This window comes from Mauremys reevesii, linkage group 10, assembly GCF_016161935.1.
Source record: "Mauremys reevesii isolate NIE-2019 linkage group 10, ASM1616193v1, whole genome shotgun sequence".
NCBI classification, from domain to species: domain Eukaryota; kingdom Metazoa; phylum Chordata; order Testudines; family Geoemydidae; genus Mauremys; species Mauremys reevesii.
In genome coordinates, this window is record NC_052632.1 from 78824667 (window position 1) to 78841081 (window position 16415).

At 55.5% G+C, this 16415-nt stretch overlaps 2 protein-coding genes across 2 annotated transcripts in view; one reads left to right on the forward strand and one right to left on the reverse strand.

Moving 5' to 3' along the window:
• Positions 1–16415, forward strand: part of SLC5A10 (solute carrier family 5 member 10) — an 80990-nt gene that overhangs the window by 32431 nt on the left and 32144 nt on the right. The window lies entirely within an intron of this gene.
• FAM83G (family with sequence similarity 83 member G) overlaps positions 1–16415 on the reverse strand; it is a 31221-nt gene that overhangs the window by 6509 nt on the left and 8297 nt on the right. Inside the window, exons 2-4 of the mRNA XM_039492302.1 lie at positions 9082–9249; positions 4043–4167; positions 1929–3408 (exon numbers count right to left, since the gene is read on the reverse strand). Coding sequence (XP_039348236.1) covers positions 1929–3408; positions 4043–4167; positions 9082–9249 — 1773 coding nt within the window. The remainder of the gene's footprint in view (positions 1–1928; positions 3409–4042; positions 4168–9081; positions 9250–16415) is intronic.

A 16415-nucleotide genomic window follows, 5' to 3' on the forward strand; every position in this document is an offset into this window, starting at 1 on the left:
GCTTGATAACAGCTTATTGTTTATGAATGAGCTGGTTGAGGTTTCTGGCGTGTTCCTAATGATGAGCACTGGACTCATTGGTCTCTTTGCCCCTTCAGACGTCTTGAGGAAGCTATTGCAAGGACACTAATCCCAATACAAAGCTCCCTGGCCAGTGGCTGGGAGGCTGGGCCAGAGCAGACTGCTTTATCGCAGTGCTTGAAAGCTTTGGCACCGCCGGCTTTACACAGTGCTGTGATTTTCGGATGAATGGGTGAAATCGCATTGGGTGTTAGCTTAGCATCATCTCCGCAGGGACGTGAGGGCGAGCATGTATTGGGTCTGGGCTGGTAAATTTCATTACCTATAGACAGATTAGAGCAGGAGTTCTCAAACTGGGGGTCAGGACCCCTCAGGGGGTCGCGAGGTTTTTACATGAGGGGTCGTGAGCTGTCAGCCTCCACCCTAAACCCTGCTTTGCCTCCACCACTTATAATGGTGTTAAATATATAAAAAAGTGTTTTTAATTCGTAAGAGGGGTCACACTCAGAAGCTTGCTATGTGAAAGGGGTCACCAGTACAAAAGTTTGAGACCCACTGGATTAGAGCTCCATTGAGGGCTGGATCCTGAGACCCTGTACACCTGGGTAGCTCCGCTGATTTCAGCGGAGCTGCTCCAGTTTCTGCCAGCAGAGGATCAGGCCCCGAATGACTGAACACACTGAAAGGTGGAATGTGAAAACTGGCCCTGGACTCATTTCTGTGCCTCTAGAAAAGGAAATGCAGCGAGTGCTGAGCAGCGAAGCAGCAACCTCAGCATTTGAGCCAAAAAGCGGGGCGTGTCCGGGCACTGCCACACCTCGCAGGAACAGCTGTCCCGCAACGAAAACCAAGCCCAAATGATCAGCATGTTCCTTGCTGTGGCTAGGCAGAGTGAGTAGGCCTGAAAAGTGCTGACTACGGACTGTTGCAATGTTCTCCACCATCCCTATTTCACGGCACTGTCGCCGGGTGCCTCTGAGTCATGCCGCGCCGGGTGCTGTTCTCTTTGATGCTAATCGGTTTTTTATCAGGAGCTAAACAGCAAGCCTGGGAGGGACCCGCCTGCATGGGCCACCCTGGCCCCACCTGTGCGTCATGCCACGGCACACGTGTTTGTTGCTGAAAGGGCCTTTTGCTGGAGCCTGAAATATGGCTTGGTGAAAAGAGCTTCACGAAGGGGCGTGGGGAGATGGGGGGGTTCTGCTCTGCTCCCAGACGGCCCTTCGCCGCTCTCTCGCGCTACGTCCGCACAGCAGCTGGAGACGTAACGTCCAGCTTGGGTAGACAGACGCGCGCTAGCTTTGATCGAGATCACACGCGATAAACAGCGCCGCTGCCGCCGGGGTGGCAGGACGGTCTAGCCACCCCAGGGGTAGCAGCATCAGGGCCAGCCTTACGGGTGGGCAACGGGGGTCAGGGGTGATGGGAGGTTGAGGGGGGGCCGGGGCAGGCAGCGGGAGGCATGAGTGGGGGGGCCAGGGGAGGCCGCAGAGGGCCAGGGAAGGCAGTAGGGGGCCAGAGGAGGCTGCAGAGGACGCTGTGGGGGGCAGGGGTGATGGGAGGTTGAGGGGGGGCTGGGGGAGGCCGCAGAGGGCCGGGGGTGCCAAAATATAAATATGCCCAGGGTGGCATTTTCCCTAAGGCCGGCCCTGAGCAGCCTAGAATCTCAGGGTTGAAGGGACCTCAGGAGGTATCTAGTCCAACCCCCTGCTCAAAACAGGACTAATCCCCAGACAGATTTTTGCCCCATCCCTAAGTGGCCCCCTCAAGGATTGAGCTCACAACCCCTGGGTTTAGCAGGCCAATGCTCAAAGCACTGAGCTGTCCCTCCCCCCGTGCAGAGCACAGCCAGGCTCCAGGGCAGGAGAACGAGGCAAAGAACAGACTGATCCGACAAGCCGTCCTACCTGCCCGGCCTTGCTGGCGAGCGCTCCCTTTCCATCCAGGGCAGTGCGCAGGCTAGTCCCCTTTTCCAGCACACACCTAATCACCTCGGTAACATCGTCCCGCCTCTGGACCGCGTCCTCTAAGCGCAAGTTTGGCGGCGACTGCAGGCTCCCCAGGGGGCTGACGTAGGTGCCCCGGCTGATGTGGGGGTCGCTCATTTTCCTTTGCAAGTGCAGGTTCCCCCCGTTGGGGATGTGATCGGAGTTGGTTCTCCGGAGCGGCCCAAAGCGACCTCTCACCTCAAAGAGTTCGTCCGAGGTGGAGGAGGCGTTGGAGTGGTGGTAGCTGTGGGTGGCAGAACTGCTAGAATAGCTCTCCTGATCGCTGAGCGTCAAATAGTCCTCTTCATCTTCCTCCCCTTCCAGCCCGTTCACGGGACACGCGGCTGCCGTGCCCTGAGCTTCCTGGGATACGGCTGCCTGCCTCCTCAGCTGGTGATCGCTGGCTGTGGCTTGAGCTCGTGTGGGGTTTTCACCCAGCCTGTGATCTGCATTCGCTGGCTCTGCCACCTGGCGCAGCTGCGTCTTGGCGTCCCCGAGCAGGGCAGCCGTGTCTTTGCAGAGCGCGCTGTTTTTGGAGATAAAGTCCACGACGTCAACCGTCCTCGGCCTTGGCACTGGGGGCCTGACGTCCATCTTGTGCGTCTCTGCAGCCGTGGGCTGCTTCAGGTGCTGGCTCATGGCCAGGATAGCCAAAGCTCCTTTCTTGTCCTCCCCAGGACTCCTTGCTTTGGGGCTTTCGACTGGCTTGGGAGCTTCCTCGATTGGGGTCGGAGGGGCCTCTCTTTGCTCCCGGCTGGCTGGAGAAGACTCTTGGCTTTTCTTGGCTTCCAACTCCTTGTTTTTTTGCATCTGCCTGTGCTGGGCATTGGCCTGGGAGACGTCACAGACCTTGATGCGGTTCATTTGGGACAGCTTCACGTTCTTTATAGTGGGGTCGATGATGTTGATGTACCCCAAGATTTCGCTTGGGTCTGGGTCTGGCTCCACCCAAGTGGGCAGGTAGTCGAACATGTTGGCCTTCTCCATGTTGAGGAGGCCGGGGTGGATGGGTGGGGCGAGGTCGGCCATGTCGTTTTGCCGCTCGGCACCTTGGCCCTCAGGAAGGGCCTTGTCTTTGCTGTCCATTATCTTTTTTCTGCCGGCGTCCGCCTGCCTCTCGGACGACATCTTGCTGATCTGTTCTGCGCTCTTGGCCTTCACCAGGGCATATTTTGGGTTAATCAGCCTCTTCACCACTGCGTTGGCCGGGGTGACAGGCATGACAGAGGGCAGAGTGAACGGCTCGGGTTCCGGCTCCTCGTCCATGGGAATGGACTTCAGGCTGAGCCCCCGGGACATGAGATACAGCTCCTGGAACTGCTTGTCGAACGCTTCCACCACCTGGCCGGAGAGGACCGAGATGAGGTTCCTGTCGGTCCTGGCTGCGGACCAGGTGAAGCTGGAACGGAAACCAATCAGAAACAGTCTGAGTGCATGGCGGCAAACCCGGCCTGGCTTCCCCTGCTCCCTGGCTTGCTATTGAGACGTGAATACCTCAACCCCGGGCTCGGTTCTGTACTCTCTGGGGCTGGCTAGATCCTGCTGCCCCGTGGGCTGAGTTCACAAAGGGCTGCCTTCTACTGCTGCAAGGGCTTTACGTGCGTCTCTGCCTGGTCGCTTCCTCAGACACATGTCCAAGGGGCAGGAGCGGGGCCTCGGAAACAAAGCCTCACAAAACTGCCACCTAATTTAGCAGGAGCAGTAGACGTATCTCAAGGCAAGTCTGGGGTGTGATGACTGGAGGTGAGAGGTCGGGATTGCTGGGTATTGGGGGCAGCGGGGGCAGGTGGGGTTCACTGGGTATCAGGATCGGGATGCAGCAGCAGAGCTCTGCATGCATATTTCAGCTGGTGCACCCAGCTGCATGCTTCCACCCATTGCTCTCACTCTGCACTATCATGAGGATCAAAATTCACATCCCCTTCAAACTAAAACGCCGACCCGGCCGGTCCCGCTGTGGCCCAGCTGAGGCTGACCCCATCCGGCGCGCTCTTTAGATGTGGGAACGCCTGACAGAGCTGTCTCTGGATTACCTGTAGGAGCCGCACATAGCCCGGTCACCATCCACGAACATGAACTTCTGGGCCAAGGCACCTTTGAACTTCGTGGCCGAACGGGTGAAAAATTCCGTTCCCCCCGTGGTGCGAGCGCGGAGATTCTGCAAAGCAAAAGCAAGACAGCGGGTGGGAAAAGAGACGAAGAGGAGGCGGTGCAGTGAGAAGCTCATGTCCTGCCTCAATGGACTCTTGGTTAGGGCTGGAAAAATCGAGTCTCTCTGCCTGTTGATTTGCTCTTTTTTTAAATGGCCATTTCCATTGACCATTCCTTCAGTTGGCCAGCTTGGGCTTGATTCTGCTCTGAGTGGCGCTGTTCTAAATCTGGATTAACTCTGCAGAATTCGACAGTGCTGCTCCGGTTTCACACCACCGACACTGGCGCTGAATTTGGCCCCTTGCCTCAATAAAAAGACACAGCCCTTATCTTCAAAGCACCATTCGGTTCTCTGCATAGACACTGACTCATCCCCGCAATAGCTCTGAAAGGCGGCTAAAGCCTGGTTTACATGTAAAATGTCGATCGACTTAGCTACGTCACTCAGGGGTGTGAAAAATTCACGTCTCTGAGCGCCGGCATTAAGCCAGCCTGAACCCTGGTGTAGACGCAGCTAGGTCGACAGAAGAATTCTTCAGCCACCTGGATACTGTCGCTCAGGGAGGTGGATTTACTGGCAGTAGCGCCAGTAGTGTAGACATGGCCTAAGTATTATCCTGTGTGGCTGAGAAGGGAACTGAGACACAAGGAGGTTAGCTGCCTTGCTCCAGGCCCCACAACGAGTCAGTGGCTCATCTGGGACTTGAGTTCAGGAGTCTGCTGCTTCCCCAAAATGCCTAACCTGGTTTTGTGTGGATTTTCTGCTGTGATTATCCCCTTTTCCCAGTCACCCACTGGCTGGAGCTTGGGATGGGATCGGCCTCGGGTGAGCCGCAAATGCTTGTCACCTGGAACAGCCATTTGGAGAGTGTTCCAGACTAGCTTGTACAGCGTGTTACCGACCGTGCAATAACTGGCAGCCAATGAACTCAAGGTAAGAACGCTAGTGTGGACTGACCCATAGGGAGGGACGCGGCGAATACCCCAATGTGCCCTGAGAAACCGGCATGGGAGGCGCATTAGAAGCTCAGTGTTGTTGTTTACATTTCCACGCCCAGGAAAACAAGCTAGAGGCCGACCTCATTCTGTACATCCCTGTTAACTTAATATCCTTTAACCGTCCATTAATCCAGCTCCTCCGTCTAGGCCAACCCTTTTCATAAGTTCACAAAGGACCATTAGATGCTTTCAGGTCACACCCAGCAGAGCAAAACACCCAGGTCTCAAGGTATGTTTCATTCTCCCTCCTCCTCACTCTCACAGCAGCAGCTGCTTTAACTAATCTCCAGTAGGAAGAAAACAAAAGCCAGGGCACGCAAAGATAGATGCCTGATCAGAAAACACAATAGCCGCTTCTCCCAACCCCTGAATCACTGCAAACACTCAGCAGTTGCTTAACAAACTGTGTGGCTTTCCCAAGCTTGTGCGGTATTTACCAAGTCCATTGAGCCTGCTTTTTAGACACTGAAATAACAACGTACATGTCTTTAGCACCTTTTATCCTCCATGCTCCGGCTCAGAGCACTTTCCAAATAGCGTCTCAGGTTCTCTGGGATGTCCTGGCTGTTTTGCACCATTGACTTCCATGGTGTCAAGTATCAGGGGGTAGCCGTGTTAGTCTGTATCCACAAAAACAAGGAGTCCGGTGGCACCTTAAAGACTAACAGATTTATTTGGGCATAAGCTTTCGTGGGTAAAAATCTCCCTTCTTCAGATGCACGAAAGCTTATGCCCAGATAAATCTGTTAGTCTTTAAGGTGCCACCGGACTCCTTGTTGGTTTTGGTTTCCATGGGTATTTCTACACTGCCAGCCTCCCAACCCAGGTAGATAGATTCGGGCTAGTGTGAGTCTGTCCACTGGTCCCGGGAGGCTCAGTGCCAGTGGGAGAATCCAACCTGGACTCTGTCTCCAGGGATCTGCTGGTGCACGCCTGCTGTTCCGGTCCTGGCCCCATCCACAGCTCTGCCAATGCACCAGAGGTCTCACCGGCGTCACCCCTTGCGACTAGCCTGGAGCTTTCCTGAGCTGAACGTTCATCTTAATCTCAGTGCTGGGTGCCACACAGCCCAGATGCATGGAAATCACTTCCACATGCAACCCCGGCCAGTTAATGTGCTGGGTAGGAGAACACCAGGCACCTGTCGGAGCCAGTGCTGTGTTGCCTAAGTATGTATGAACTTTCCTTTCTCTCTGTGCCACAGTTCCTGTGACAGCCATTCTCCGGCTAGCTCGAGAGGTGGGAGGCTCATGAGTGTGCTTGGATGCCAATCAGAGAGCTGCTTGGTGGCTGGAGCCACGTGGCTGCATTCCTCAAGGTAGATATCTGCTGTGCCAAGCAAGGCAAAGGCAGAGTGGTTTATGGCCCGGTGGTTAAAGTACAACCAGGAAAATCAGGCCGGTCAGCAGGCCTGAAAGTGAAACCAGGAGATTCCCATGCATCAGGAATTCGTGATAACAGCCACACGCCCCACCTGGTGCACGACCGCTTTTGATCATTGCTCTGCAGGCAGGTAGGACCAAAGGTGTGCCCTGCTGGCTTTAGTCACTTCTGGGAACCCCTCCCATCCGCTCTTTGCCTTCACACAATGCCTGCACTGGCTGATGGGCTTATGCAACCAGTCAGCCTTGCTAACACTGGCTAGCAGGGTCCGGATCTCTGGCAGCAGCACTAGCGGGAGCTTTCTTACATGGCTTGCCAAAGTACACAGATCCCTGGCCTGGAACACTCTTGGAGCTTTTCAAGAACAGAGGCTGCCAAATAATGCTAGATATTGCAGGAGCAGGTGAAATGCCAGTGGAAGGACTAGCTTGAGAGCACCAAACCCACGGTGATGCCCTGTGCCCAGTTTCTTATTTCGATATCCCAGACATTCGTGGTGCTGTCCAGCCAGGAGATCTGATCCCCGCCCCACCCAATGTAAATGGACACGACAGTGCAGCGCTTAGACAACCGACGTGCGGGTATATCTCCCGGAATCCATTCCAGCCACTCGGACGCATTGTTTGACCTTCCTTGTTCTCTGCGTGGCGCACAATAGTTTAGTCTCTGGAGGGCTGTAATACTTTGCTCTGCATAGTTGTGGGGCTTGATCCTACATGTTATTGGTCAATATAAAACCCCACCGGAGTGATACTTCTCCTGTAGCGCAAGTGGCAGGGGCTTGTGCCGGGCAGCTCTGCGCTCTAGCCCTGTCGGGCCTGGTGGGGCAGATGTATTTAGCACAGAGGCAGCCATGAGATCTTGTTGCCAGGGGGACTGGTTACAATACGTGTCTCTCCTGTTAAAATAAGGCGACAGGACAGGGACATCAAAGCCAAGTCGCTCCTTGCCTCCCTGCCTGAGTGTGAACACAGCCTGCGTGGGCAGACTCCTTCCATTGTTCCTCTCTCTCCATGGGTGCTGTGTCAGGCTGGGTGTTCGACATCACCCTGGCTGGAGCCAGCAGCCGTTCTGCTGTTGCCGTCCGGCCCTGCCTGCCATTAATGGGAAGGACCAACACATTGTTGGCAGGAATGGCAGCGCACGGGAGATGCTGGGTATGTGTGTATCCCTCCCCCACCCCCACCCCGCCTCCTTGCTGTTGCTGGGTGTGGAGCCCTGGAACGGGACAGCCTTGCTTTGTTGTTTTCAACAGTCTCTTCTCTTCCCCTGGCTGCAGGGTTGCCTGTAAGTGACAGACCCAATCATCCCACATGCCCCATAGGCTGCCACGGAGCTACCGATCTGGTGGCCAGAGAGCCTGGCTGGGCAGGACCAGGTGTACGGGGCCGGGGACTCCACAGATCTTCCCCTGCAGAATGGCTGGGCTGGGGGGCTGCAGAGGCAGCTCCGGGATCTTGGGAGGGGGGATTCCTAGCCCTTCCCTTCCCCCCTGTGCGATTCACCTGCACCCAGATCAGCTCTTTGGCCTGCGGGCTGTGAGGACATGGGGCTGGATTAAGCCTTCAGGGCCAATGCTCCTTGCTAACTTCCCCATCATGCCCCAGGCCTTTCCAACCTCCTCCAGCAGCCTCCGGGTCTTACATGTGCTACCAATATGGATAGCCTCCCCCACGCCTCAGAGACGCCTGTGCCCTGAAGAGACAGCTGAAGGAAGGCAGCATCGTTATCCCCATTTTACAGCTGGGGAAACTGAGGCACGTTGCAGGGAGGTGACTTGCCCAGGGGCAGAGCTGGGACTAGTGCCACGGATGCACCCTAGCCACTAGGTCCCACTGCCTGGCTTAGCCAGCACCCCCTCTTCATTTTATACAAACACACCCTTCCCCCGGTGGTGCCCAGAGGGGCTAGCAGGGGGCTGGTTGGAGATCTGCACCCCCTTTGTGCCCAGAAGGAAAGCTGGGCCTCAGACGTACTTCTGGGGACCACGTGCCTAGCTGGCCTCTGTCCGCCCCCTCCTGAGTCAGGGCAGAGCTCTGAGAACGAACCAGGAGACGTTGCAACGACTCATGGCACCATCGGCTCTTCGGCCTTTGAAACGATAATTACAGGCAGCGCGAGCGCCGTCGCTTGTAAACTGGGTGAAAATACCATCTGGAATGGTCTCAGCTGCAGCCGAGCTCCCTTTGTTTAGCCAGCTGTGGCGTCCGAGTGGGAGGCAGCCCTCCGTTTCAGGTTGTTATCCTGTGGGCGTGAGCGAAATGCGCCGTCCAGGGCACTCGCTATTCTTAACGCTGCGCTCGGCTGCGATTCAGTGCCATTGCCTTGAGAATGCCCAGTTCTCCTGCACCTGGCACTGTGCGTCGTCACCCAGCTGGGCTCATGTGCGACATCCCTTTTCATGCATTCACTGTGCATGGAGGTAACCGAGGACAGGGCAGAATCAAGCCCAGTTTTTCTATCTGAGCTTCCAGTTGACTAATCTTGCTTGCCTAGAGCCACCCACTGCACGGCGCCACGCCCTCGGTGCCCGTCTTACCTTCAGGTGCCCGGCGTGCATCTGTGCTCGCTCGCACATCTGAAGGAAGTATTTCACATTGGTCTCATCCACAATGATGTAGACGCCGACTTTCCGCTTGAAGCCTGCGTCCAGGAGGTCCTTGAAGATGTCGACGTCCGTGAACATGTCCATGACAACAGCCACGACCTGGTGAGGGAGGGGAGGGGGCAGAAGCGGGTGAGTTCAAATGATATACACAGGCTAGAGTGCTTCACTGACTGACCCCTGCTGTTCTGCCTCCAGTCAGGGACCGAAATTATTATTACTTATTACAGGATCCACATGCCCCAGGCCCCCAGGGTGCTAGGTGCTGTACAAAAACAGAAGAAAAAGACAGTTCCTGCCTTCTCTGATCCCTGGGGCAAGACCAGCTCTGTGAAATGTTTACTAGTTCTCAGTGCAGTTGTACTGGTGCCATCCAAGTGTTTCTAGCCTTCTAAGGAAGTGGGATTTCCCTCTGATTTACCGCGCTGCTTTCCCCACCAAGGCAATTCTTACATGATTTTATCTGCCTCTGGATTGAATTCTGCGTGGTACCAACCGGAAGCCAGCAACCCCCGCGTTCAAATGAGATCCGACATTGGGGATTGGTCCTGCTCTGAGCAGGAGGTGAGACTAGATGGCCGGCTGAGGTCCCTTCCAGCCCTGATATTCTATGATTCTATGATTAATCGCTAACTCTAGCAGACTGGGGCGCAGCGCAGGCGCAGCTCACATTGGAGCTGAAGTTGGAAGCATAGCAAGATGGTCACTGGGGTGATGTGAATTTAACTGCCAAGATTTTGTGATCTGCCTAGGACACAAACAAATTGGGCTCACCAGGTGAGGACCTCACCTTTCCCTGGCAGGGAGCTGCACTCGGAGCAGTTCCCAAGAACTCACATCAGACAAGCAGGGGATATACACACCAGCTCAGGGCCCTGATCCTGCAGGTGCTTAGGCACCGGCGGTACCTTTACCCAGGGAAGCAGTCTCCTAGAAGTCAATAGAACTACCGCTGTGTGCATGTCTCTACGAGAACCGGACCTTACTCAGCTCAGCAAACTCCTACTGTGCCTTGAAAATCCAGCCCCCTGCTGTGAGCGCTCTGTGACAGAGCCCTGGGTCCCACGCTGGGTCCCCCCCACCAATACACAGAGGATATGGGCCAGGTACAGCCCCCAGCTATTGAATCTTGACTCTTTAGCTCAAACTGTAGCAGCTCACGCTTTGAGCTCCGGAAGGCCCTGGTGCGTTGGCCAAGATGGCAGGCTTCACACGTGCTCTGCAGAGAGTGGAGACATATATTATCCTCCTCTCTGAGACGCTGGGACTAGAACCTGGGTCCTTTAGCTCCCAGAACACAAGTGTCGACTGCTTGAGCCGAATGCACCCCCTGTTCCCCCACAGCTGGTCAGAAGAGCCCCATGGAGGTAGCACCCTTTGAAAATCCCCACACTCCAGTCTACCCTGGACAATAAAAACGTTCACGCCGGCAAAGTCTTTGAACCTCGGAAGGAAATCTCCATCACCTTGCCTGAACGGTCGATGTGCACATCCCTGCTAACTCTGGGAGATGAGCTCACCTCCCCAGCCATCTCGTAGCACCATGCAGTTTGAGCCGGCAGCATCTTCCATGTCTACCCTGTAATATTCCACCCCTCTGTATCCATGCCGCCGCCGTGTGGCGTGCACATCCCTTGGCTCGGGAGACAGGCTGCAAATGAGGGCACTTTTGAGATTTCCATCTCAGCGTCATTTGAGCCAGCCTTCCGGCCCCAAGCAGAGCGCTTTGTACTTTCCAGCCGCCAGCGGCTGACGACGTCTCGTGCTTCATGAGCTTTCATTAAGCCCTGGGAGGGAGGTGGTGTTAACCCCATTTTACTGACAAACTGGGGCACAGAGGGTGAAGTCCTGCCTCTGGTGAAGTCAGTGGCAAAACTTGCACTGACTTCAAATGAGTCAGGAATTCACCCAGACTGTTTACATGACTTGCCCAAAGTCATGAGGATGAGTCAGGAGCAGAACCCGGGAGTCTTGACTCCTGTTCCTTACTCAACAGCCTCCTTTTCTAACACTGGAATGTAGCACAGGAAGCCCAGGTCGCTGATTTCTTTTGGCAAAGCTACGATTCCTTGTGTGAAAGGGACAGGATCTACACTTCTGTCTGTCGTAGGGTTGCCAGGAATGCTCGGTCGAAGGCACTGCTAACCCAACCGGGCCACAGTGGCCAGCTCCGCGCGGCTCCCAGAACCTGCCAGCATGTCCCTTCAGCTCCTAGGTCAGGGGCGGACAGAGGGGCTCTGTGCGCTGCCCCTGCCATCAGCCCAGCTCCGCAGTTCCCATTGGCCAGGAACTGCGGCCAATGGGAGCTGCGGGGGCGGTGCCTCTGGATGGGGCAGTGCACAGAGCCCCCTGGCCGCCCAGCGCTCCTGCACCTAGGAGCTGGAGGGACAAGTTGCCTCTTCCCGGGGCCACCTGAGGTAAGCGCCACCCAGAGCCTGTACACCGAACCTGCTCCCGTGCCCCAACCTCCTGCCCCAGGCCTGAGCTCCCTCCCTCCTGGAGTCCACACCACAACTCCCTGCCCCAGCCCTGAGCCCCCTCCCACACTCTGAGCCCTCTCCTGCACCCCAGACCGCTCATCCCTGGCCCCACCCCAGAGCCTGGGCCCCTCGCTGGAGCCCTCACCCCCTCCTGCACACCAACCGCTTGCCCCAGCCTGGTGAAAATAAGTGAATGAGCGAAGGTGGGGGAGAGTGAGTGACGGAGGGAGGGGGGATAGAGTGATCCAGGGCGGGGCCTTGGGGCAAGGGGCTGGGTCTGGGGGCAGGGCAGGGCGGGGCAAGGGTGTTCGGTTTTCTGCAGTCAGAAAGTTGGCAACCCTCGTCTGCAAATGCCTTACCGCTTGCTGCTCCCAGAAACACCCAAGATTCCCATTGCCGAAGGATGTCAGAGGACAAAGCATTGCTCCCTAACGCGAGGCGAGGCCTCCGTGTGTTAATTACTCATGTCAGGCCAGGCCTCAGCTACAGTTTCACGGCTTCCCCTTTTGGTTTAGGTGCATCTTTCGCTCTGCAGTGGGGAGGAGGGGAATAGGAAAACGTGGCCGTAAAGCCACAGCCATTGGCCAGATGATTTAGGGCAGTGTTTCCCCACAGGGGTGCGGCGGAATTTTTTTGAAAAACGACATATGAGAACAAAAAAAACCTTCCCTTGCATTTTGATTCGTGTCGGAGCTGGACTCTAACATCATTCATTTTACTGTCCAGACTGTGACTCGCAAGGGCGGTAAACAGCTTAAAGCAAGACAATAAGAGGGTGAATTGATTTGGAGACAATACGGTGACGTGCCTCAAAATAATGAAATGAAAGGTGTCAAGGTTGGGAAGCACGGACTTAGGGCCGGAGGTCAGATCTGCCGTGACGTTACCTTCCTTTTTAAAAGCTGACTCGGCAGCGTTTCTTGAAAGTCGCTGGCAGTTTGTCGTAGTTACAAGGGCTCATGCCTGGCTGCTCTGTTTAATCTGGTGCTGCGATTGAGGAGAATTTGTGCAGTTTGGCTCACTGGGAAATATACCCTGGGTTGAACCAACCGTTCCTTTGGGGCTGGAAAGACGCACGTGTTCCTTCAAGCAGGCTGCCTAGCTACCGCATGTCATGGCTGGTTGTGTCGCGTCCTGCGGCCTGGCCTGTTTTGTTTATATGACCCACTGTGCTGGTTCGGATGCCATTCCCTATGTGCAAACAAACACACCCGTGAGCACCCTGGAAAAGATCCAGGGTGGGGAGCTGACTCCCCGCTGCTTCAAACACACTGGGAGGATGGGAGCGAAAGCCACCTCAGGGTGCGGTTCCACCCCACAGGGACGTGTGCCCATATCCAGCCAGGGCATGAGCTGTCATTTTGGGGGGCCAAGAAGGAGCCGGGGCAGGGTTGAGCCGCAGGGGGCGATGCTGCTGGCGTGTATTGCGTGTGCAGCGTTACTGTGTCAATAGCCGCGGGCTGTCATCTTTGTGGCTCCAGTCCTGGCATTGGAGCGGAGAAGTTTGCTGTTGTGCTGGGCCTGGGCCCTGTTGTGTTCAGTCCAGTCACGCTGAGGTGCAAGGGCAGAGCGAGCAAACCCGGCGAGACCAGCGGGGAGCCGGGCCTGCTGGCTTGTTTGTTCGGTGGCGAGGAGCTCTGCTGCTGCAGCTCCATGACTGTGCTTTGCCCTGCGGAGCAGCGACGTTACCCGGCTCTTTAAACGCCTCCTTCCGCAAGGTCGTTTTAAACCCCGAAGCAGCACTCGGCGCAGCTTTGCTTGAGCTGTCCAGAGGAGAGTAGCTCACCTGCCGTGGTCCCTGTGTGCTGGCAAAGCCCTGCAGCTGGGCTGGGGAGAATTCCCTCGGTGCAGGCGTGTGCCCGTCGCCTCACGAGCCCTGGTGCAAGAGAGGTGTGTGTAGCTCCAAGGCCTGCAGGCTTGCCATACCTTGGATCAGCCCCCAGCCTCAGTAATGCTCAGGCATTTGCTTTAGCCCCGGGAGGCTTGGCAGGGGACACGACGGGGGCTTACTGTCCCCTTTTCCCTCCTTCTCCCGGAGCTGCGAGTTGGCGTGGCACAGAATCTGACCCTATGTCTGTCTGGGAATTCGCACCCTCCAGCGGGGACTGATCTGAGGGCTGAGCTCGGCAGAATAGCAGTTGGCGCTGGATGGGGTTAGTCAAGTGACAGGCAGAGCGAGGGGAAAGCGCAGCCGAAAGCCATTCGGGGTCTGTTCAACCGCCCGGCAATGCAGAAAAGTCAAGCGGGGATAGGAGCCTGGATCAGACCCATGTGCATTAGCCCAGAACCCAGCCTCTGAGAGGGCCAGGCCCAGGAGGTGCACAGAACCCTGCACGAGGCGCTCTGGGGAAAGTTTCCTCTCACCCCTAAACATACTAGCTGGTGTGTTGTCCCTTGTCTGCTGAATACTCCAGCATTTATTTTGACGCTCGGAGATTTTGGAGCCTGAATTTCCCATGAGGCTTTGCACGCTGCATGGAGAGAGGCTATTCTTTCCCAGAGCCATTGTAGGCGGCACACATGACAATCACATGTCAAACAGCTGATGCTCCACCTCCATTCAACTCGGCTGCGAAAGCTGCGCTGAGGTGCCAGCTAAAACTGGGAATCCATTCACTGCCTTGCCCGGCACGCTTGGGAATTCTCCTGCGGTTGCTGTGGGTCGGGACGCAGCACTGAGGTGCCGAGGTGTGAATCGGTTGGCTCCTGATCTGGTTCATCACTTGCAACACTTTACTTCTCTGCCTCCTCAGTTATTCCTAGGAGGCTCTGGGTTTGGTAACTGCTTGTAGGAGTGAGAACAGGGTTGCCGGGCGTAACATGGTTGCCCCCACTCCGAAGGAAGTGTGAGGCTCCGATGGGAGATCATTCGTTTGAGCTGGACAGTGAGAGTTAGCTGTGATGGGAGTACGTTGTCTGTGCACCAAACCCAGACACACATGTTGAGACTAAGAGAATCCCTGGAATGTTTTCCTCATACAGGTGGAGGAGAATCAGAATTATGCTTGGCACTTATATTGCACCTTTCATCCAAGGCTCTCAAAGCAGCATAATTAATGTAATTAATTTAGCATCACAGCACCTCCGGCAGGCGGGGAAGTTTGATGATCACCATTGTATAGATTAGGAAACCAAGGCACGGTGACTGGATTGTACAGCATGACCTGATTTCCACGCCCTGGTTATGTTATCTAGACCGCACTCCCAGGTGGAGTTTGTTCTGCTTTATGAATGGGCTGCTATGCTGGGGTTGCCTGTGATAGCAAGACATTGGTCCTTTCCCATCCTCTGCTCCTATGTGGGCTTGCACCTCCTGCCAAGTCATCTGGATTCATTGTAGGGCTGTTGGGTGCAGGAGCATTTTAAGTGTAACTCAAGGAGACATTGGAGGGAGAGATTTTCAAAGGAGCTCAGCATTGGCCTTCGTCCAGTGGGAGCTTTGCCGCTGACTGCAGTGGGAGCAGAAAGAGGCCAATCCCGAGCAGGTTTGGAAAAGCCACCCTGGAAATCTGCCTCCTGCCCATTGCTCCACAGAACCGCGAATCTCCAGGCCCGGGGCTCGTGTGCTCACGGCTGTTAGCGCTGCAGCAGCTCTGGGGTGGCGGGGGCACTGTGGCTTTGCTTGGGGAGTTCCCCGGGGGCGTGACTGCCGTATGGTGATGAAGGGCATGAATGCGAGGACATTGCAAAGGCAGACCGAGCAAACCTGGCACCAGAAACAGTGACTTAGGCCTGCTGATTTGTTTGTTTGCTTGCTGTTTACTCAGAGGCGCGCAGAGCTCGGCTGCAGCTCCCTGGCTGTACTTTGCCTCCGGAGCAGGGACATCACACGGATCTTTAAACACCTGCTTTCACATTCCTGCTGGGGAACTTTGCCTTGAGGAGCAAGGAGAGTTGGAGCAGAGCTCCCAGGAGGAATGGAATCTGGGTGTTTCACTCACTTCCAGGAGACGTTAGGGTGCACGCCCACCCCTCATTGCCCCGTTGGCGACCGGGAGTTGCTGTGAGAAGGGAAATGTAGCACTGGGTCTTTTACTGCAGACATCAAAAAGAATCATTTACAAGTGTGTTCTACCTTCTCATTTACCCGGCCCTTAGCAAGGTTCAAAGCCCTTTATGAGCACCAGTGGATGAACCCACCCACGTCCCGTGTGGTGGGCAGGGCAGTATGATGACTCCCATTTTACAGATGGGGAAACCGAGGCAGAAGGGTTGACTGCCTGATTTGCAAGGATACGGAGCCCTCCTAGCGCCCGTTGACTTCAGTGGGGTATGTGGACTTCTGAATATCAGGCTGCGAATGGCTTGCTGAAGGCTGTAAGGTGCCTCGATGTCAGAGCCACAATTAGAACGGAGAGGCCCTGGTTCTGCTTTCACTTATAGCAGTGTGAATCAGGAGTGGCTCCATCCCAGTTAATCGAAATGCACACTGTGAATAACGCCAGAGTTGGGAAAATTCCCAGTCCTGTGTTACTCCAGCACGATGTGGAGCCAGAACCGCCTGTGTCTTAAGCCCAGCTCTGACACTAATTTCCACTTAGTCTCTTTAGGAACCTAACCCCTGGGAGTGAGATGCCTAAAGACCTTTGAGGATCTGGGCCTTAGCCTCTCTGTTTCGCTTCCTCCACATGGAACCTGAGACCGTGGAAAACAGGGATGCTAACAGTTAGTAGCCTCCCAGCGTTAGCTGCAAAGGGCTTTGAAAATGAAAAGAATGAAGTGAGTGCCAAGGAATAATCACATACAGAATCTGTAGGGTGGGAAAATCGCCTTTAAAAATAAAATCAA